The sequence below is a fragment of the Phalacrocorax aristotelis genome, chromosome 7, assembly GCF_949628215.1.
Source record: "Phalacrocorax aristotelis chromosome 7, bGulAri2.1, whole genome shotgun sequence".
In the NCBI taxonomy this organism is placed as follows: domain Eukaryota; kingdom Metazoa; phylum Chordata; class Aves; order Suliformes; family Phalacrocoracidae; genus Phalacrocorax; species Phalacrocorax aristotelis.
The window spans coordinates 45,914,108-45,937,259 of record NC_134282.1 but is presented as its reverse complement, the minus strand read 5'-3'; the positions used below and the strand labels follow the sequence as shown (position 1 = coordinate 45,937,259).

The following is a 23,152-nucleotide window of genomic DNA, read 5'->3' as shown; positions in this document are numbered from 1 at the left end:
AACGAGCAATAGAGAGCATGTCCTGGTGTTCTAAGTGGCATTGTAAAAATGGAGTATTGGATTCAAGTGAAATTTCTTTTCGTTATTCTGGCTACTCTGTTTCAGGTTCTATACTGATACATCAAGAGGTTATCACTAGATATAAAGAAAGATAAATCAGTTTCCCAGCCTCTAGTCTTCTTTTGGAAGCATAATCCTGTTTATTTCTCATTTAAGCTGATGATGCCTTGATAAGCATATAGTCGTCATGAGATTTTTATGGGATTTCTGAGAATCACTGTGGACTATATTGTTGAGAATTTTTATCTACAGCTACAGTGTGTTGAGAACTGATATTGCTTATATGAGCTTGGACACTGTTCCTAGCTGCACCTCTGCTGCTGGCTGACCACAGAGAAATAATTTCTTCAGGCTTCAGGGTCTTCATCTTCAAAATAGGAGTAAAGGTGTGGATCTCCTGAAAGTTGCTTTAATGTCTGTCAACACTTGCAGCGTGTACACTTATTTATTTTGTATACTGGTATATTTGTTTATGAGTGTATTAGCGATGCTTTGTAATGTAGTGGTATGTGCAGGGGGTAGGGATACGGTGCTGCTCCCCGCTGCACGACAAGACAAGCACATGAGAGCAGCGAAACCCCAGCCTGAGAGCTAAAACAGTCTCACAACATTTGGGTGGAAGGCACTGCCAGCTTTGGAGCAAGAGTGACTGCATGTTATCCCTGCCATCCCACATCCCATTCTTGGTCGGTATGTGTGCAGAATAATGACAGCTGGGAAGTCCTGTGTGGTCCCTGACTTTGTTCCAGGCTGTGTGAGGCTGACTGATTTTACAGTTGTGCTGTATTCTGGAGGGATATTGGTATATCAGTGCCCCTGGGGCTTCGTTCTTCTGGAGAAGTTGGGCCAGGGCACAAAATCCTATATGGCAGAGGATGGAAGTATGAATGTTGGCTTGCTGTACAGCCTGCTGGTAGGGTGTAGTCTCCTGTGGGGAGGTCCCATCCTCGCTGTACAGTCAGACCGGCTGGGAAGCAAGGGTGGGAAGTGTGTGTGGGTAGACCTAGCTTCCACCCACAGTGCCACCTCCCTCAAAGTCCTACTGACCTGCTCCTTGAAAGATTTGGTAGGATCATTATTTTAATATCGGGAAAGATTTAGATCATATCAACCATCTCCACATGATCAGGAATATGTTGTTGTCCATGTCCCCCCCCACCCCCACCATGTCCTGAGCTTCCCGTAAGCCAGGAATTAAAGTTGTGATTATGGTCCATAAAGGCCGTGATACCAGTGAGGGATGACCTGTGCTACCAGGCACCTTCCAGGCAGAACCCAGGGGCTCCTGCACCCACAGCAGAGACAGTTTGGAGAACAGACCCTTTCCACAAGTGAATTAAAACTCCATGCATGCTGCTAACAACGGAGCTAGGATATTTACTTTGCATTAATCCAAAGTATGAAAGAGAAAAGCCTGCTGCCTGTTACGAGTCCATCTGCTCTGCCTCACTGCGAGCCCCGGCTGCAGTCCCACATGGCGGAGCTGTGTCTGATGCAGGGGAAGGCGAGCGTGTTAGGAGTGCCAGTGCCTGCACTCTGGGTTGTTTGTGAATGAGTAGGGAGTTTTGGTGAATGAGTTAGGCATCACGAGTTAGCAAATATGTTCTGTAGAAACAACCTCGTCAAGCTTTTACTTTCTAGAGCTCTGCATTCTTCGTGGCCTCTCAATGTGTTTTAAATATTACCAAGAAGTGGTGTCTTTTTTTGTCATAGATTTAAGACCATTAACTACTTAACGAATATGAAGTAGTGGTGTTAGAATAAACAACAGGTTAACAGGCATTGCCTGTGAGAGCTGCACTGTAACCTCTGATGTGAGTGAGAGGCATGCTGTAAAACCAGTGGTGGTTTTGGGTGCACACTGTAACTGGTGCCTGTCATGTGTTTCTACCCGTAGTCTGTAATTTGAAGGTGGGATGGTCTTAAATCCACCTATGTTTTGAGAGTCCAGGCTATTCTTATTGCTCATGTGTTTGTGTTCCTCTCAATGAGGCGCCAGAGACACATTCTTTGTGAGTACAGTTTTATTAGGATTGTATTGTTTGGTGCGTTCACAGAATTCCTGTCTTTGTTGTGATGCTGAAGGGATGCTCTGTTTTTAGAGGATACTTGGATGACCAGCAGCATATTTCTGTGCTATGGCAGTTGCTCTCAGTCTCACCAACCCTACAGATCATGTCTTTTGTAGAGCAGGAACATGGGCTTCCAGGACAGGGATTGTGTACTCTAATATGTGTATGTACGATGTAGATATGCCTGTGCTTTTATGAACATTACCTTTATGTAAATAATAAAACCCAGAATGATGAGAGAAGAGCCGTGTGACCATGATTTTTTTTTAATGTGTATATTGTTTTATTTGTATATTGTGAGCTGCTTCTAGTTTATGTAAATATGAGCTCCTGAAAGGAGAGTCTTCAAGTACTGTGTTTGCATTTCAGTTTTGATTATTAATATGTTCTTAGATAGTTTGTAATTTTTTTTATATTGAGATCCACAGAGCAGATGTATATTTATTAAACTTAATAGAGCTTAAAGCACTTGCTGAGCTGCATTAAACGTGAGATAAAACTATCCCTTACATTTGTAAGGGTATACATTTTTAAAGGTTCTTATTTTCTTTTAACTGTTGAATTAATGCAGAATAATTGCTTTGCTCTGGCATGAGCTTATCAAGAGTAATTTAATATAGATTGATCAAATTTAGGCTGTTTAATCTTCTTCTTGAAGACATTTTATGTATTCATAATGCATCCATTGCTTTCAAGAGGAACTCTGCCAGCTGAATACCTCAGTTGGTATAAACCTGAATGTTCGGCTGTAGTTGGTGCATATGTGTAAACTGATAAATGAAAAATTAAAAAAAAGAAGAGTTTCACTTCGTTTTCTGGAGCTTGGTTGTTTATCCCAAGCAATCACCTGTATGTTACATCTGTACAAACTGTTGTGGAGTCAGTGTCCAAGCACCAATGCTGTCTTCATGCACATCTTTCGTATCCCAAGGTGCAGTAACAGAGTTGGCTTGTTGATGCTACACTCCTGAGCGACAAAGACTTTTTGGTGCTGCCTCCCTATAAATGATAAATGCTTTGTTTGCAGTGTTGCACTTCTGTGTGATGGGCTGGCAGCTAGTAGTTTTAGTTGAGAACCCACATCTTTAAGCTGATCTCTGCTGATGCTTTCTAAAGACTTCATGTACTAGTAGAGACCGTCACCACAGAAGTCCTTTGTTCTCTGACCCTTCAGTTTGAGGGGTGTGTCCAGAAGCATCAGTACCTTGACTATCACTTTGCCTTTATTTTTAATTATTTCCTTTTGTTTTCCTGCATCCCTGTCTTGCTTTTTTCATTTTAATAATAAGATAAAGATGTTTTTAGTTTTCATAGGGATTTTTGGGTGCAGTATTCCTGTGTTCTGTTTGTCTTCCATGAGTAGCCTGTGGAGTATTTTTGATGAACACAAAGTCATCTTTTGTTATCTTGTCCAAACCAAACTTAGTTGATCCTTTATTTTATTTTGCCTGGAAAGAAACATGTAGACAATCTGGTGGCTGAGAATAATTATGAATTACCTAACTTGTTCTTTGTAAGACAGGACACCATCATCTACAGCGCGAAGCTGGCTGGGTTGCTTTGAGGGCAAGGTGAAACTCCATATATTAATTCAGACTGTTTCCTTATCAGGTCCAAGATTCTGTGCAAGACAGCAGTCTACCTACTGATGAGTTAGAGGGAAATGGAAAATTGTATCGTGTACTTTGCCAACAGTATTTTTGTGCGTGTGATGCCAAACCAAATTTCTTCTGATCTTTGTAAACAGGTAGTAGTAGTCTTTTGTTGCAAAAGAGGGGTATTTCCATGCTGCAAACTGGATGTGAATACTGTATGATTATTTTCAGAGACAGCCATTTCAGCTTGCACTGATATTTTTGCAGAGGAATGTCCTCATGTAACAACCCTTCCTTCTAATTACAGGCTGTGGAATCATACAATCATTTAGGTTGGAAAAGACCTTTAAGATCATAAAGTCCAACCATTAACCTAGCACTGCCAAGTCCACCACTAAAACATGTCCCTAAGCACCACATCTATACGTAGGATTCTTAGGGACTGGAAGTCCAGCAGAGAAAGCATTTGTGGTAGCATTAGGTGTTGAAGCTTAAGGAGTTTTGAATCCACAAAAAAAAAAAAATTTAAAAAAAACAAAACCTGAAAAAAGTAACAAAGGACAGACTGTGTATGATCACCAGGCTATAAACCTTAGCATGCAGTGCTTAAACATGGAAGACAACCTTTTCTATCAGGATGGTGCTATTGTGGAAAGATGGATTTGAGCCAAACTCCCAGATCTGAATCCCCGTGAACTTCAGTAGGCCCAGGCTAATCCTTGGCTTAGGTTCATCTCAAACATTGCAAGCACAGAAAAGGTATTCAAACATTCACAGTAGCAGCTGGAGATCCAAAAGGGGAAGGTTCATGCATAATCTCTGCACTAATTGCACACGCAAGGGGCGTATTGGTGCCAATATGAACATTTATCCCCTTGATCATTATGAGAACGTTTTTAGAGCACCTTTGAAAACACGCTGCAGCGTAACATGATGGGAATGTTTCTGGCATGTATACTCAGTACTTGAATCTAAGTAATTAATTAGTTACTGACTACTCTCTTTAGTGGGAAAAGCTTTATATGGCTTCTCTAATTTTACCCAAAAAATTAATCTCTTCAACATAGTTCTCACCTGCGTGGTCCCCTCTGATAGCCCTTTCCTGTAACGACAGCTGACATCAGGTTCCTGGGTTGCATGGTGGATTCCTGCTCAGAGAACAACTGGTTCATTACGAGTTTAAGCAATACTGCCTTCTGAATGGAGTCTGTAGTGGGTAGATTTCAACAAATTATCAATTATACCCAGACCAACCAGAGACATTTATGTGCTGGTTTTAATAAGTTCTGTACTCACTCATTTGCTTTCTCTTTTGCAGCAGAGTAAACTCTGGTTTCCTCTGAGCTGTGCAGCTGCTGTAAATAAGACAGCAGAGTCAGTCACAGTAGTGCTGTGATTGAGGCATGCATCCTGCACTTACTGTAGCTGAGGGCTGTGTCTGGAGCTGGAAAGGGGAAAAGTTTAAACATGAAAATGAACTACATGCAATTACCGATTTATGGGGAAGCTCATAATGGATCCAGCTGGTGGTGGCTCTGGGTTGTTAAAACTGTTCTTCTGAAGAAACTAGAAGACGAAATTAGAAAAAAATGCACATGTGCACTACTCAGCAGAAGTTGTCAGAGCATCCTGGAATATTTCTTACTAAAAGGAATATATTAATTGCCAACTTTTACATCAAATGTTCTTTGTGCATTTTTCCTGTGGAGAAACCTGAAAGAGCATTTATCACCAAAGTAGCAGCACCAGTGTAAAAGATGCAGGAACACACAGAGGTATAAATGTTTTATGGTTGTGACAGAGCATGCCACCTCCTTGGAACTGAGCTGTCTGTGTGACAGAGTTGTGATTTATGCCAGCTTGCTTGACTGCAATGTGGGACCTGCCAAGGTCCATCACCTGAGCAGCTGCATTAAAGCAGGTAGATGATGATTTTGCAATTCTGTGCTGGCAGAAGCAGAGTGGTGTGGGACCATTCCCGTCTCGGAGTCGGGTGTGGAGTGGCGAGGAGCCTGGGGAGAAACGGCTGTGACGTTTGTCTTGAGACCAGGTGACATTGTGTTGTCACAGTTGCAGATTGTCATAGCAATAGGAAGTCATGACAAATATTGTGGTACAATCCCAGTTTATCCTGACTTCACCATTTTCTATCTCTTTGCACTTCTTTGGAATTATCTGGTAAAAGCTAAACGCTGTAAGTCTAGGTCTAGATATGGAGATGGTTTACTGTGTAGTTAGCACAAAAAAAAAAAAAAAGGTAAGACTGTATCTGGATTGCCATAATTAAACAGGAGAGCTCTCCAAACAGAGAAAGCTCTTCGCGATGTTTATGTGATACTGTGGGCAGACACAGGCTGCAAGGACTTGGAAGTATTATGCTGTTCCTTTTTTCCAAAGCTAGCATTTACCTGTGCTGCATGGCCATATTGATCGCATACCAATCTCACAGTGGGTTGTTTCCCAGTTTACTCTCCCAGATAGACTCTACACACCTGGTGACACCGATACTATTAACATAAAAGCTCCAACAGTGATACAAGCCCAGGTATACCATGTCTTAGGAGATTCCTCTTCTCCGAGGGGGTGCATTGACCAGCTTGTCTGAGCTAAATTGAAAGCTTTGCTCTTAGTCTGTCAACTGTAATTCTTCCTCTTTTTAATATAATTTGATCATAAACTTCTAATAATACATGAGAGACAAACTGCTTGTTCGTTATCAACATCTGTACTATATTTTTAGAGCTCTACAAGGTTAGCACATGCACGACGGACTGTTGAAACAAGCTGCCGAGAGTGCTTTGTCATAATATCTGTGCACCAAGCATTTCTGACTCATATTCCCACATACCCCCTGCAATGATTTTGTAAGTCAGGGCAAAATTTAGACTACTGTTTGTTATCTGGTACATATTTGTATGACAATGCCAAGCAAAAAGCTAAATTTAAAAACTATTACTTTTCTTGTTGGGGGTTCCAGATGTGCCAAAGGAACATCTGCCAGCAATTTTTGGCTTAGCAGCCACATAATTGTGAAGTATACTTTTTTTCAGATGTTCTTGGATGATAAAAACTGAGACATTTCTATTAGATGTTTGAGTTACGTTTACTGTCACTGCTTTTGATTATTAGTGTCACTTCAAGAATTTATATTGGAACGGGGAAAAAAAGGCATACAGAAACTCTTCTTTTGTTTGTGTGTGTGACAAAGTTACTGTGTCCAAAAAGAAAAATGCTTTTGATGGTTTGATTTGGCTTGTATGCCGATATGGACAGCCATTGGGTCCTGCACATATATTCTGTCTTTATTTGCTTCATCATGTATTGCCTTCATTTGTGAGTCAGTTTGCCTCCTGCCTAATGATATCTTATTTCTCTAAATTGTGTGATTAGTTGAGGGGATGGGGACATAGGCTGTGGCTTTGGATGTAGAAAATGAAACAGAGAGACAGACTCTCTGAAGCAGGGAAGGGAAGTGTGTCTGAATCTTAGATCCATCCTATTTCATAGGGTCAGCGTAACTGAGCTGGGAAATATGGTGGTATGATTCTTCCTAGCTCACATCTGAAACATACATTTATATTAATATATAGCCCAGTGCTCTGAATTGAAGCATCTTCAGGAATTGCTCCCAGGCTTGCTAGCTTCTTAACCATCTGAGATAAACCTTGGAGATGCACCAAATGACACAGCCTGACCTTCTGCTGACAAGGATGACTTTTCTCCAGAAGTAGTAATCTTTAGTGTATCTTAAGAATAAAATTCTACTGCCTAGTCCCTTATCTAAAATATTGATCTTTAAACTGTTTTGTAGTGATTTATTCCTGTTCATGGATGGAGAGAAATATTTTCAGTTAAAGTAATTCTGAAATTAATGTTTGGCAGTAGGATTATTTCTCAATTTAATTTTTGGACAAAGACTCAAGTAAATCTGGTGAGGGAGACCTTGAATGTGTTCTGCGTGATTTCTTCAATTTAGTACAGAGCGTGGTATCTTATATTTCTGTAAACTTGGCTATTTATATCACAGTAAAGACTTAGGCTGACATTTAATTGTCCAGCAGGTGTTCCACTGCATTTTTCTTACCCACTGCCACTTTTGTGGCTGTGTCCAGCCCAGAAGCATTGTAGATCTGAGCCAGTGATTCAATTCTAGTCTGTGTTACTGAAGTGTGAGATTGTATAGTCATTTGTTAGCAATTGAGCTGTAGATGTGAGAGTCTGTTCTGTTGGTTCTTTGGTGATAAACAATAGGTTTCTAGGTGATATCCTGTACTCTGCCATCACTGATATGAACCTATCTGTAGTAATCGCTGCCTTCTGTTTTGTGTCAGGAGAACATTACCACCTTGCTACCTTTGTTTTTTAATAAAGACCTCTCCCACCTTACTGTAGGAGCATCAGCCTCGCACTCCCTCCACCCTGTCTTCTCTTGAGATGACTCGGTTGCTGTCATCCCTCCTCAGTGCTGTGTCTGTGGGTGAGGTTCTGAGGTTTGTAGTCAGCTTATGCTGATCAGCAGGGTCCAGCAGTGGACCTTGCATAGCCTCATGTTGCCATGTGGCAAGTCAGAGCATATCACTGATGTGGCTGAAAAATAACTTTAAATACATGCTGACATGTAAGTTTTTGATCAAATCTGATAGGGCCCCACCACAAATGTTGCTGTAACATATCCTGAATCTCATCTCCAAGGAGAACACCTTAGTTGTATGTATTCCTCACCGTCACAGCAGCCCTGATTATGTGAGAGCGTTCTGGATAGACACAAGAGCAGAGGGAAGGAGGAGCAGCAGCTGTCAGGGAAATGATGCGTGTTGCTCTGTCATTAGTTCTGGTAAAGAGTGGAGCAAGGAGATCAAGTCAAAAAGCTATGCTTGCTGTCATTGTCTTCTCTACCTCCAGACATTTGACCCTGCCTTTGAAGTTGGTCTTGGGCCAACTGAGAAGAGTCATCACTCTTGTGACTCAGAGTCAGCTTCGCTGAAATCATTAGTTAAGCCAGCACATAACCAATGTGAGGCTGGGATCAAGATGTTTCTTTGGGTTTTTTGTCCCTAAATGGGCTAATGGCATTTAGTTTATGAACTTACTGTTACCTTACTTTGTAGTAAATGGAATTAAATTTATGTACTGAATATTAGTTGCTCTCCCTGGCTTTTCTAGGACGAATCCTTGACTTGAAGACCGGAACAGTAAAGAAAGAGGGTCAGCAGTCCTCAATGAGAATGTGCATGGGATCAAGGCGCTCTTTCATTTGCAGGATGAGGTACGCATCTACCTTGTATTCCTGTGATGGTTCCAGTCCCATCTCAGATTAGACTCCAGACATTCTGTTGCACTGATTTGTCCTTGCTTAAAAACTGATGCTGTAATGACACATTCCCATTACACATTTCCAGAATGCTTGCTTTTGGAACTGGAATAAAACTGAAACCTGTCTTCCTTTATGATTAATGACTAAACAGCACCTCATTTGTGTGTTACAGTTATTTTTATCAGTGTAGGGTGTAGGATGCTTTCCCCAGAGAACTTCATGACAACTTCACCCCTGGAACGTAAGCTATTGTCTCTTCTAGTCAAATTATTTGAATCAATACTTTGGGAACAAAGCTTTCGCAAGTGTAATGAAAGCCCAACTCTGTGTATTTTTTCAGCAAACCAATAATATTAAAAGAATTTTAAAGACAAACAGGAATTCAGTTGCAAACTTGCCAGCTGTGTAGGAATTAACCTAAGCCTGGTATGAATTAACCAGATGTCAGCCAGTTGATGCTAGATAAATGACTAATTGTTAGAGGGTTTTTATTTTGCAATTTTCCAACTTCTCCTTCATTGCTTGGGCTTCTTTAAAGAGATCTGCCTGCCCAGTGCTTCTGACTTGGGCTTGTGGGTACTTCTGTGTTTGTAGTGCTAATGGGATGAAATGCCTGTTGCTATCGCAATAAGTTTCTCTGTGTGGTTGGGGGGGGAAAGTACATAATTGCGTCTGTAGCCTATATCCAATATATGTGTTGAAAACACATGATGCAAGATTTGTTATGGAGTGAAACACACAAAGCAAAATATTTGACACATGAAAACACATCCCTGTGCTTTGGTTATGTGGTAGAATTCTTCCAGTCATGTGAGGAAGCCGAATGTATGGCTCGTGAGTAAGGGGTTTATATACTTCATACCTGCAAAATTAGACTTCAAAGCTGTAGCTCCTTTCTCCTTCTTAACTGGGGGGAAGGAAATAAAGCCTGGCAGAGAGACACTTGGAACTTTGCTTTCTCTTCCTCCAAGATGCATATAGTGGTCATGTGAGGAAGACTTATTTGTGCAAAGAAAACCAGGCCTGATGTCCTGTTTACAGTTGTTCCCCAGCTTTTAAAATAACATTTCAGATTGCAGTTATTTCCTAGCACCCTGATTCTGTAAACTCCAGTGCATAAGAGTAATTTTCTACATGCCAGTAGCCCCATTGTTTTTGTAACTCTAAATCTTATTTTAATTGTTCATTCCTTCTCCTTGGCAGTGACTGTTATAGAGAGGAGAGGGGAAAAAAAAAAACTTGTGGGAAGAATGAGCCTCAAATAATGTGAACTTTCCTTGTGATTACTTATTTCATTGTTATTGTTCTTTTTTCCATTGAAAATGAACTGGTTTTACCCTTCAGACTGTTTACTTAGCTTCAAATGGATTGTTAAAATTATACAGTTTGGCATAGTTATAAAGATCACAAAATATACATGAACAAGTGTTAAACGAAGTTACTTGACAGTGTAAATAGTCTGTTCTTGAAAACATTAGATCAATATCTACTAACATTGTAGCTGGTGTATGGCAGTCAAAATGCTCTGTCCAGGGGAGCTACTGTATGGATATTGGGGGCCTTATTTATGCCTGACTCATATTCTTCTCTATTTTTCTCCTTTGTTTTATAGTATTTTGAAGTGTATTCTTTAGCCACTCTTGCAATATCTATTTCAAATAGTCTTTAGGTTTGGGGGTGTGGCAGGAGGGAATATTTTTGTAGTCTCTTCTATTTTTCTTTATAAAATAAAAAAGAATTGGGTGCTCAAAATATTGCCCCCAAAAAGCTTGGCCTGTGGAAGCAGCAAGTTCTAAGAAAAAATGAACCTGGGACTTTTTGTCAGAAATAAATATCCATTATTGTCTACTTATATATCCTAATAAAGATCTTAAAATGCATTTTCAGTTTGGGTTTTTATATTAATTTTTGAACCATTTCAAATATTAATTTACTTCTAGGTGTGGAAATGCTCCTCTGGATCATTTACCTCTGAACAGAATAACCACCATGCGAAAAAGATACAGGTACTATTACTTAATTTATCACAACAATTAGTTGCCTTAAGCACTCTCATTTTCCACTGGGCTAATGCTTACCCAGGGAGTACTACGTGGACAAACATCTGCATTAGCACACAGCGTAAAATAGCACTGGATCTCAGGAGAGGAGAGCTTGCCGCTAAATTGAACTGTGGTGGAGTCACTGGATCTTTTTGGAGACCTTGCACAAGTTGCTCAACTTCTTTGTCTTAACCAGCTCCATCTCTGAAGTAAGCTTCAGTATCTTTCTCAGAAAAATACTGTGGAAAACAGGTATGGCTTGAATAGCATTGTAAAGGAGCTACGTTGTACAGAACTCTAGGTTGACGGTTGGTTGCTTCTAACGTATCTTACAAATATCAGTAAACCATTAGTAGTCATACTTTAAAAACATCAAGCTGTTCTGCATGTCAATCAACATGATATTTTTGTGTTTCCTTTTCCTTTAGGAATGGCCTCGGCCCAGTAAAAGAAGGTGAAGCACAGTATGCTGTTGTCCATTGCACTGGCTATATCAAGGCTTGGCCACCAGCAGGTGTGTATCTATCTCATGTGAAGGCAATTTGTACTGTGCTACCTGCAAGACAGTTGAAAACGCAGCACAGGATCTTTTGCTGGTATAGAGCCAGGCTGAATTTCAGTGGGGTGACCCATTCAGTCTCATATTGAGAAGCTTTTGATATCAAGGAATCAGCTGTTGCTACTCACTGAGGGCCTCCCCGTTTTCCCATGTGAAACCCTTCTCAATTTCATTGGCACAGAGAGCAGTGGAGTTGTTGGTAAACTGGGATTACAGCAGCTGGGACCAAAAGTTTTCAATCTGATAAACCGACATAAACATGGCTGATTTTAAGGAGGTAACCACAAAGCATTTGTGCCTCTAGACAATGCCAACTAGTGCTTTTATATTAAGTATTGAGTTGCAAGCAACTGTGTTTGAAAATGTGTAATTTCAATTTAGGTGCATAGGTCCTCACTTCAAAGTGGTGGTATTAGTGGAGGATGTTCAGTCTTTGTGATAAGTTCTGTTTTGACGCAGTTTTTCTGGGAAACAAGTCTTGGCATATTGCTTTGAACCGCAGAGAAAAACATTTACCTACTGTAACTCAGTATTACATATGGGAATATTTACCTTTGGAAAAATTCAAAGAGAAGACTGTGGAGCTCATCCAGACATCATCATGAACTGGATTAGTTGACCTTGGCATTTGCAGTTGTTGAAGAGGCTGTTTGCAATACGACAGCGCCTGCTGGCATGAATCAAACCATGAGTTGTCCTGCCCTTTTGTGGTCATATACCACAAGCATAAATCACATTTATTCGGGGGTTGTGAATACTAAGAGGTGATTTGCACTAAGTCTCTATGGTGGTGTGCAGATACCAGCATGCAGATGTGAACTTCCTGCTGAATTGCAGTTTTGGAAGAAGAGGAAAACCTCCCCCCTTGTTGCTAATAGGATTTAATATACTTCAGTGTGCTGTAGGAGTCAGAATGCTTCAATTTCATTTCTGTCTCAAAAGAGCGAGAGCACAGTCTGTGTAAATTACTCTATGAAAATGAAAGGGGTTTTTTTGTTTTCTTAGGCAAAGAGATTAACTTTCCTATTGGTAATTCCAAACATAACTGAATTCAGTCTTGATATACAGGACATCTCTTCAGAAAGGTGCAGGTCAGATGAGGCTTCTTTTAGCTCCTTGCTTAGCTTGAATGAAAAGCTTGCTGCATGTTATGGCACATTTAAAGAGACCTAACCCTGTAGGGTTGTGTGTTGCTGATGCAGAGCTGCAAATGCATGAACACATGTCAGCACTAGGTTACGACGTCAGCAGCATGTGACTGCCAGTTGCCATTTCTGTAGGGGAGCAGGCGCTGCAGTGCAGGAGCATGGGATGAAAAGGATCTTCTAGATCTCTGAGTGCCCCATTGTCAGGTATCACATTGTAAGTTCCAGTTGGTGTTAGTGAGGTGTTTTCCCCGTCTCCAGCTCTCCCAAAACCTCACTGCTCTCCCATGATTAGCAACCTCTCTCATTTGCAGTCTTCATTAGTTTATGGGAAGTTTATGCCAGTGTATTCACAGACAGTATGGCACTGAAGATCAGGCAGGAGTTTTCCTGCTTTGTGTGCCATTCCAGTGTTTTGGTGCGTTTCCAGAAGGAGGGCATATCATGTCAGCCTTGACTTTGCGAAGTTAAACCAGCCCACTTCTAATGTCCGCTTCCACAATGCATTCTCTTTTCTTTATTCTCATGTCTCTTCTCTGCACCTGTTCACATTTTCACTTGACTTTTCAAAACGTGGGTCACCAGAACTCTACACTCTTGTCCAGATGAGATTGTAGTGATGTATAATGAAAATGATATTTCCTATCTTGACTGGCACTATATGATATGGCATACTTCTCTTTTGTATGGTGCATCCTGCTGGCATCCTCAATCACCTATATACATACCAGGCTGCCTTTTTGTCAGTTGTCAATTCAAGATCTTCCAGTTCATAGCAAAAATAGTTTTGAACTGTGTGATCTTTCAATTAGTAGTATGAAGTTTCATCCCATTTTTTTTGCTGAAGTTTGACTGTTATTAGTCCCCAAGTGCATGCTTATGCATTTAGTAATGTTGAATTTGATCCCATTTCTATTACTCCACTCCTCAAAAATCACATGGTGCTCCCTTATGATATCCCAGCACTCATCCACAATGTTCATGCCTCCAAACTATAGCGAAATCCTAAGGGATGTTTTAGATTTTGACAGCCTTATGTGGAATTTCAGTGGTCTTTTATGTTACCATCCAAATTGTTTCTCATCATATTCATGCCTGAATGCCTTTTTCAGGGCATGAAGTACTGAATCATGGCCTGTTTCATGAGTGTTTATTTGCCCTCCCAGTCTTCCCCACTTTGCGTTGGTGATTGTCATGTATCCACTGACTTTCAGAGTTGAATGGGAATATCCATGGGCTGAATTGGTCCCCAATACATTTGGGTAAATAAGTGGCAACATCACTGCATTTGTTCTCGTTACCAATGGTAATTCAACTATAATCTGCAAAGCAAATGAAATAATTGCAGCAGTAATTCAATCTCCTAAGGCTTTTCTACCCCATAATAAAATTACTTTTGTTCAAGTCAGCTAGAGGGAAGCAAGCTCCTGGCCTTTGCATCGTCTCTGGATTCTTGGGAATAAATGGGTTTGTGCTAAATCACAGCTGTTTAAAAATTCAGCTATGGAGAGGATCATTTTATTTTTCAATTGCCAAGTGGACATTTAATATAAACTCCATATCCTTTTCTTACAGAGCTTGCAATGTGGCACGTGCATCATACAACTAATATATAACACATGAAACATACTTTCATAAATAAAGTAACAAATATTTAGCAAATGCACTTGATCTATACTTCTATATATACTTGATCTATACCTCTAATTTGTTTAGCACCTGGTATTTTCTCTTTCTGGGTTGTACTGCATTCTGTGGCCAATGTGTTAACTTTTTTAGTCCCACACTGAGTAGAACTGTATGAACTGTAACAAGGCCAAGTGCCGGGTCCTGCACTTGGGTCACAACAACGCCATGCAACACTACAGGCTTGGGGAAGAGCGGCTGGAGAGCTGCCGGCGGAGAAGAACCTGGGGGTGTTGTTTGACAGCCGGCTGAACATGAGCCAGCAGTGTGCCCAGGGGGCCAAGAGGGCCAACAGCATCCTGGCTTGTATCAGCAATAGTGTGGCCAGCAGGAGCAGGGCAGTGATCGTGCCCCTGGGCTCAGCACTGCTGAGGCCGCACCTTGAGTACTGTGTTCACTTCTGGGCCCCTCAGGACAAGACAGACATCAAGGTGCTGGAGCGTGTCCAGAGAAGGGCAACAAAGCTGGTGAAGGGTCTGGAGAACAAGTCTGATGAGGAGCAGCTGAGGGAACTGGGGTTGTTTAGCCTGGAGAAGAGGAGGCTGAGGGGAGACCTTATCGCTCTCCACAACTACCTGAAAGGAGGCTGTAGTGAGGTGGGGGTTGATCTCTTCTCCCAAGTAACTGCTGGTACAATGAGAGGGAATGGCTTCAAGTTGCACCAGGGGAGGTTTAGATTGAATATTAGGAAAAATTTCTTTACTGAAAGAATGGTCAGGGATTGGAACAGACTGCCCAGAGAGGTGGTGGGGTCACCATCCCTGCAGGTGTTCAAAAAACATGTAGACATGGCACTTCAGGGCATGGCTTAGGAGGCATGGTGGTGTTGGGTTGATAGTTGTACTTGATAATCTTAAAGGTCTTTTCTGACCTTAATGATTCTATAACACAATCAGTATTGATACAGAAATATCAAGACAAGAACTGCTCTGTGATCATTATTAGTGTGAAAGACTATCAGGTTTGACAGTGCTGCTGCTGTGAGTTGTCTGTGTTAAATCTCTGAAGTAATTCAGACACTTTAAATAGGTGAAAAAATGACTGCTGGCATCAGTATGCTGGTATATTTTAAGGACTGGGTTTTGGGGTTTTTTTTACAGATCTAGAGGAGAAAGCAAATTGTATTATGGCTCAGGTCTGTGTTCAGTGTGAAATCACCTTGCACATCTAGCCTGACGTTTTTATTCTTGATCCTTATCCTTAATCGACCAGGGAGGCTCACTTATTGGCAGACTGCCTTTTTTTCACTGAGAAATGAGAGAGAAAACATGGGAAGTGTCATACGTCCGCAGAAGTGAGCTCAGACTGTGCAGGACCCACAGGCAGCACCTGCCTCTCCCATCTTTCCTAATAAAGCAGAGCCACGAGTGCCGCAGTCTGAGCGTTCTGTGTTCCCCTGGAAAAGGAGCTATTCGGCTGTTCCCTTAATATAGCGTGTTTTGCCTCTGAGTGGGACACAGAGGGAAAACCGAGCTGCTTTGAGGAGCATGTCTGTTCAGGCTGGGTTTGTTAATGGCCTGTTCATTTTCCTCCATTGTGCCTGCAAGAGAAGGGTAAAACTAAGCTCAAGTACAAAACCCAGCATATGATACGTACACACTTATATCCCCATAAATTATGTGTTGGTCTCAAGTAACTGGGGTAAGCTTTGTGTAGAAGTCAAAGGAAAAAGGAGTCAGATATTCCAGGTCAACGTTCCAACCAGTTATGTTGTTCGTTTCTTGTGGAGAGCATATGCTAGATTAAATAATGACAGGGCACTGTTAGGTTATTTTGAATGAGGTAAAAAGACCCCTTGTTTGAAACTGGCTTAGCACCAGTTCCAGCCTTTGTCCCCCTGTTCCCAGTGAAGCAGCCTGTAATCCTTAGCCTAGACAATGCTTCAAGTTCAGAGCCACTCACAAAACTGAGAAATGCTGACCTTCTGATCATTCAGTTTTCAATTTAAGCAAGCATTTGCTTTTCTTATTTTTTTTTTTCTCTCCCCTCTGAGCATCTCAAACCTGGAAGGAAATTAATCTTATGTGGTCCATATGATATTTTCCTAATAGGTTTTTTTCACGCTATAACAATTGATGGAAAATATTTGGTGGAGAGAGAAGATACAGACCGTCAGGATGTTGCTAGTTTTCTGTAAATCAAAGCCAGGACCTGCAGAGACAAACACATAGGCTTAGATAGCTACTTTTTTCAAAAACTTCAAATAAAAAGTCCCAGAATAATGTTAAATTCAAATAATGTTGAAATCTTTTTTTTTTCCCCTTAGTTTTTTAATCTTAAAAAAGAAACATTTTAGTCTTCCAAGTCAGACTTACGGTAATGTCTTAACCACAGCATGCCAAAGCTGTTAGGTTATTTTAAAGTTTTGGCCAGAATCTGGACGTTTGTGCAAAGTGCTCCCTCTTTCAATACAAAACAAAATAGTTGCTTGAATATTCTTTGCAGTGCTGTCATTTTTAAGGCTTTTTTTTTTAAAAAAAACCCAACTTCGTTTTTATTGGTATTTTTCACAAGCTTTTTCCTTGGTATGCTGTAAACATCCACAGCCTTTTTTTGTGAAAGCCTTTTTCCATTGTTGTGTACAGGAGAACGTCACCCAGTGCAGTTTCATGCACAGGCATATAACTACCAGAAATGGTTCTGATAGAGATAGGCATTAACAGGGGATTGCTAGTGACCACTGGACACTTAAATTACATCCTTCTAAAGACTCATAAATAGTGTATTTTTGAGTGTAGAAAGTAAAACCACAAATCCACTAAAAATGTTGTGTCTCGCAGAAAATATGGGCAGAAGGAGAGAGAAAGAAGGCAGAAAATGAAGCTGTTCTGCTGTTAGAGCCAACTGGAAGCTTGTTAGGAAACCTAAAAAGTTCCTTATGTCCACACGAACACATGCCATTACCCTGTGGGAAACTGTTTGCTGGCATAAAGGGCACTTGGAAATTAAATATTACCTCTAACGGCACAGCATTCTATTTGTGATGCTCAGTTGCAGGCTTAGCTTTGCAAATTGTTTATATTAACTTGAACAAGCATAGCACTGTATTTATTATTCAAGAGGAGCATATATTTGGTGTTGAGAAATAAAGCCTTCCTCAGGGTTACACATAAAGAATGTGAATAACTAATGTGTGTTTATTTTGTTGATGCCTCCTAAAGATCAGTTTCATGGCTGCTTTTGTGGAGGCTTTTTTTGGAGATACCGATGGTACTTAGTGATGTTAAGGAGCAATACTACATTAAGAGCTGGACAAACCAGTACTAAGTGTCATACATGCCTTTTATTTACCTCTTCGTATTGGAGTATGTTCAACAGGAAGAATGCTAAAGCAGAAATAAATCTCTCTCTGAATGCATCTCATATATAAGCTCACCCGCAGCTGAAGCTTTGTAACTGTCAGCCAGAGAGTAAAGGAAGCACTTTCCCTCTATGGGATGCTGTCAGTAATCGCACTTGCACGGCAGGCGAGCAGACAGTCATTTTGGTGTGTTTTTACTCTAGGCTTTTTTAGGGAAAGGTTAGCGATTCACTGGGTCATGTATTGATTAATTCCAGACAGATTGTTTTTTATTCATAGGGTGTCCTGTAGGATAACCCAACTAATATATTTTCCAGTCTGTTGTACAGACCAAATGTAATCCACCTTGGGGGGGGGGAAGTGAAAATGAAGAACAACCTCCCTTGCCAAGAGTGACATCAGAAATGGTGTTTCTTAGCTAGGTTTAATTTTGGAGATTGTTTATGTTGCTTTGAGTTTATTTGGGCAGTAGCAAGCATGGACCAAGTTCCTAAAAAGGAAAGCGTTGTTGAAAACTGCAGAAAAAAGATTATGCAAAGTGGAAGCCATCCAGCTGAGTATCTTTGCTGTCCTTTACAATACACTGCTGCTAAGGAAGAGATTGAAAAAGCTTTTGAAGTCAAAGGAAAATGCTTTAAATTTGTCCTTGCAAATGTAAGACTCCATTTTAAAGAGACCTTTTGGTTCAGGTTATCCAACTAGAACGCCTAGAATTACTTCCTTAAAACAGCACTTAGAACCCTGTGTTTGATTGGCCTAATTCTCAGGATACCGGGCATCCACCAGGAAAATCCTCTGAAGGTGGTAGGACCTAGAATCACTCACCATCTTTGAAATCAGACCACCTGTACTGAGCTGTCTGAGTGTAACAGTGATTGCTTCAGGCACCAGCTTTTAAACTGTTTGTTCTTTTGGCTGACGGTTAAACTTGTGGGTTTGCCCTGGTGCAGAGTTCAGGGCTGAGGAGTGAGACACCTCATCCATCTCCCGGAGGGATACAGTCCCTGCTGTCATCTTCCAGCCAAAGTGTTAGGTCGACTCTTCTGTGGCTCCGGTGCTTTCTTTCCTCCCGTGGTATTTTTATACACTGTTGCATTTCTTTTGCGGCACAGCCAGCATCCTCATGCTCCATCCTAAACTGTTGCATCTTTTAATTTGTCCTGCTCTCAGATCACACCTCTAGTCACCGCTTTGTAAGGTGAAACTGCTGAATTCCAGTTATCATCCCCTGCAAACTGCATGCAATTCTCAGTTAACCATTTTCTACCTATTTAAGATTAAAATTGCTCATGTGGAGGAGTCTAGGTTTGGTTTTGGGAGCTCACCCTTCTGGGCACCCTACATGTGTGTGAGCAGATAGCAGCCATGTGTCTGCCAAAATTTTGTCTAAAGTGGACACAATTTTGAGTAGATATGTTTGCTGCTGCTTTTTCAGGGTAATTTTCTCTCTTTTTCTCAAGAGGCAGCAAAATTCAGTTCCTTTGTCTATTGGAGCTGTCATTAGCTGATTACTAAGTCCGGTATTGAAGAAGTAACTGTATGTAAACACAGCAAGGAAGGAGAACAAAATACTTCTGTAATAGATATGAATCTCTTAACTGTAGTTTCACGTCAGTGGTTTATGCTCTCTGTGGCATGCTGGTGTCTCAGAGCACAGGACTTATTTTTGTTTGGGCTCTGGTTTGTAGTTTGCCTGGTGTGTAACAGAAAAGAGACTGGAATAGTGGTGTGTGAATAATACAATGCTTTGTAATTTGACTGCTTGAAGGATGAACCAATAAACTGCAGGCAGTGCCGAACAGTCCCACAGGGAGGGTAAGTGCAGGTTGTCTTCATTTCAAGGGTGTTCTAAATCAGGTGAAGGGTCTCGAGTGAAAGTTTGGGTCCCTGGTAGCCCACAGAGGGACCTTTACTGGAAGCACAAAATAATGTTTAATTGAAAAATAACATGTCAGTTCCTTCAGGTGTTATTTTTAACTTACGTGTTGTGTTTAATGATTGATTTCTTAAAACGTACTCGTAAGGTCATATGCTGCCACCTTGGTCTTCTCGTACAGCTTCTAAGAAAACATTTCAGAGGAGTATCCTGGTGTTTGGTGAGGGGTATCACATAGGTTTAGAAGCTAAGGAGTTATTTAGGGCCAAGTCTGTATTTCTGGGTAGTAAGATCATTGTGTAGGAGACAAGGGGGGTTTGCCCGCCTCTTGTGTGTGACATTGAAATTCATACTGCACCTCAGCTTCCCACCTGAAGGGACAATAACGCTCCTCCTTTGTAAAGCTCTTGAAATCCCCTGATAAAACTCTAGTTATCTGTCAGGGGCTGCAAATGGAGTTAGGCCCCCAAAATTGTAATTCCATTGCAAATACAGTTTGAATGTATTTTACAAAAATAAGGGTTGCTTATTTTCTTTCACTTTGTAAATTTTATTTTATTATATAGCTCAATGGGAACTGAAAAATACCTGTAGAGTGCTGTTTAGAAACTGAGTGCCAGATTGAATTATTTTGATACAAAATAACTTCCTTCAGAGGCTACTTCATTCAGCAGCATTTGTAGTCATTTTTCAGAGATGTCATTTAAGAAAGTTGTACGCTGTCATCCTCTGCATGGTCCGAAGATTGACTTACACTGGGAATTATAAATTTTGAGAATAAAGTGGCTGCTGTTTCCTAATTGGTAGCTGCTTTGCAATTAATTTCACTAATGCTTTAAAGTGCCTCTTAAATTATTCACTGCCTGTTGTGAAAAGCAAGTTCCTTGAAAAGCTTTGTGAAAGAGTTTACAAATATAAGTCAGCGGCGTCACTCTTGGAAGATGATTTTTCAAGTGCTTTATAGGAAATTGGTATCTCAAAACTGGAGTTGGGAAATAACCTTGACGAAAGGCCTGGCCAACTGGCAAGTAAACAGAGCTAATCTGAATGTTCCTATTTGTGAAACACTCAGATGGAAATCAGTACACATGTATGTTTTAAAATTATTCTTGTTTTTATAATAGTTACTCCTGTTACACAACTGACACAAGCACTGTTAGCAAAGCATCTGCATTTTTTTCAGTCTGTCAATGAAACGACCCAGATTTAGTCCATTACAGAAAAGAAGTAAAACCAGCTGTTAAGTATGAGCATGCAGTTAATGAAAAATCTCATCTGTGCCTTGTTTTTAAGGCTCATTATAATATATTATTCACAAAGAAAGCTGAACATAGTATGCATTCACTGAACATGTTAAGTGACCACATGGTTCTGGTAACATGCTGTGGAGAAGTACTCATGGAAACAGTATTGTCCATCTCGGTGTATAATGGCATTTTTGTATCTGCTTTGTCTTAGGCAGCCAAAGTAGCTGCTGTGGGTACTGATATGCCTGTGAGGTATGTAGCATCGAGCACAACTGAGTAAGATCATCTGATCTGAACCCAGATGTAATGCATTAATAAGGCAATAAGGTTATTTTGTATGATTTAAAGCATCTAGAATAGTATAGAACCAGGCCAGCAGCATCTCTGCTCATCCCAATTTACTAATTATAACAGTATTTATTATTGTTTACTTTAGGAATGACTATACCAGAAGAAGACGCTGATGTGGGACAAGGTAGTAAATACTGCCTCGTGGCAATTGGAAGGCTTCAGGTAATGCCAGTCTTTCCTTATACAAACTACTTCTGAAGGTGTAATCAGTGTTGTGGTTTAGTTGTAAAGGATTTGCACAAAGTTCTGGTACTAGACTGTAACTTCTACCATGCCTACAAAATACGAAGCACCTTAATGTCGGTGTGCGGCCAGTGAGTTACAGAATCATTAAATGGTTTGTGTTGGAAGGGACCTTAAATGGCATCTAGTTCTGACCCTCTGCTGTGGGCAGGACTTGTTTAGAACATGTCAACGGAGCAAAATGAAAATGTGGTTTTGGTGCATATGTGTATTTTACGCAACAACAGCAGCAAAGGTGCTCCTGAAGCATGAGCACGTACAGACCTGCTATTCTCTAGGGTGCATAGGGCTGGAATATTCTAGACTGTGGGAGTACCAGTGCTGCAGGTGGCAGGTTAAAGTGGCTCCCAAAGCCAGTGATATGTGGCCTGCTATTCTTTCATTCGTTCTCTCTCTCTGGCTAATCAACTACTTGAGAAACTGTGATTGCAGGAGTTATTCTAAAAATGGTAAAGATAAGGCAGTCAAGAGGCACTTCACAAATAATAGCTTTATTCTCAGCGCGTATTGTAGTGTGCATTCAGATGTGATGTCAGGCGAGGAAACTGAGAGTAAAATTTTACTTCCTTTTTGTCCAGACAGTTGCAATTGGCATTTTAAATTTTCTTCCTTTGTCCATTGCTGAAGAGAGTTCTGAGCAGGAGCTAGAACAGTTGTGGTGAGTCTCCTTCACCGCAGCAGGGAGGCTAATTTTTATCTTCCCAGTCTGGGAATTCTGCCACGGGTGAACATGTTTGAGCCTTCTGCATGATCTCCTGTTGGCCTGCACTCGTTGCCATCTGCTAGGATGGCATTGCTCCTTCCTACAAGGTAGAATGACCCTTTCGTTAGAGCGCAGGTGCCAAACCCATCTTACTTGAGCTGAACAGCCTGCTGCGTGTTACTGCAAGTGTTAGCACTTCTGCAGAGTGTCTCTACATTGTGATGACAGAGCTACAAAAGTATTGCATGATGTTTCTTAGGTTATTCATGCTTTATAATCAAGGGTAATATATTCCACTAACGGAGAGAAAGAAGTTACGGGGATTCCTATGTTACATCTACAAAGAAAGATGATTTCTGAGAAAATCACATTAGGAACATGTGGAGTGTCAAAACATCTGTTATATTAGAAGAGCCAGCAGGATATGTGAGGGAGGGAAAGAGGAGGCTGTGTGGATGGGTTTAATCACAAAGGAGTCAAGGTGCACAAATTAAAAACTCTGTTCTGTAACAGCAAATTGAAATCTTGCACACAACTAACTGGCTAATCTGCTTCAAGACAAAAGAAGAAAAGAGATTTTGCTCTTTTTGCATTGGGACCATGTTAACAGAGAGCGCTCTGGAAGTTGTAAGAAAAACACTGGTCTCATTTGTAGCCCTAGTAGGAAAGAATGGATATGAAGTGGCCTGACTGCACGGGTTTCAGGCAGAGAGCTGGAAATGCATCATTCTCTCTGAGATTCAAGCAGCATTTTTAGGATGACTGTATTTTTTCATTATGAGTAGCCACTTGCTGGCCTACTATCACCTACCTCAACCTCTGGAGAACTTTCTGCAGGTTCTCTGGGTGTTTCAGCTGAGGTTCGTCTCACCTGAAAGATGAGTGTTGAGTCTGAGCTGGTCCTATTGGATATGTCTACAGATGAGTTGGCCTCTTCTAGAGATTGACCTTCCCATCC

At 40.9% G+C, this 23,152-nt stretch overlaps 1 protein-coding gene across 9 annotated transcripts in view; it reads left to right on the top strand.

Annotated features, from left to right (window-relative positions):
- The window catches only part of ARNT2 (aryl hydrocarbon receptor nuclear translocator 2), a 187,688-nt gene that overhangs the window by 125,247 nt on the left and 39,289 nt on the right, over positions 1-23,152 (top strand). For all 9 annotated transcript variants that reach the window (XM_075100536.1, XM_075100534.1, XM_075100533.1 and 6 more), the window contains 4 exons: positions 8,891-8,993; positions 10,982-11,047; positions 11,512-11,597; positions 21,334-21,410. In XM_075100536.1, the coding sequence (XP_074956637.1) occupies positions 8,891-8,993; positions 10,982-11,047; positions 11,512-11,597; positions 21,334-21,410 (332 nt within the window). The remainder of the gene's footprint in view (positions 1-8,890; positions 8,994-10,981; positions 11,048-11,511; positions 11,598-21,333; positions 21,411-23,152) is intronic.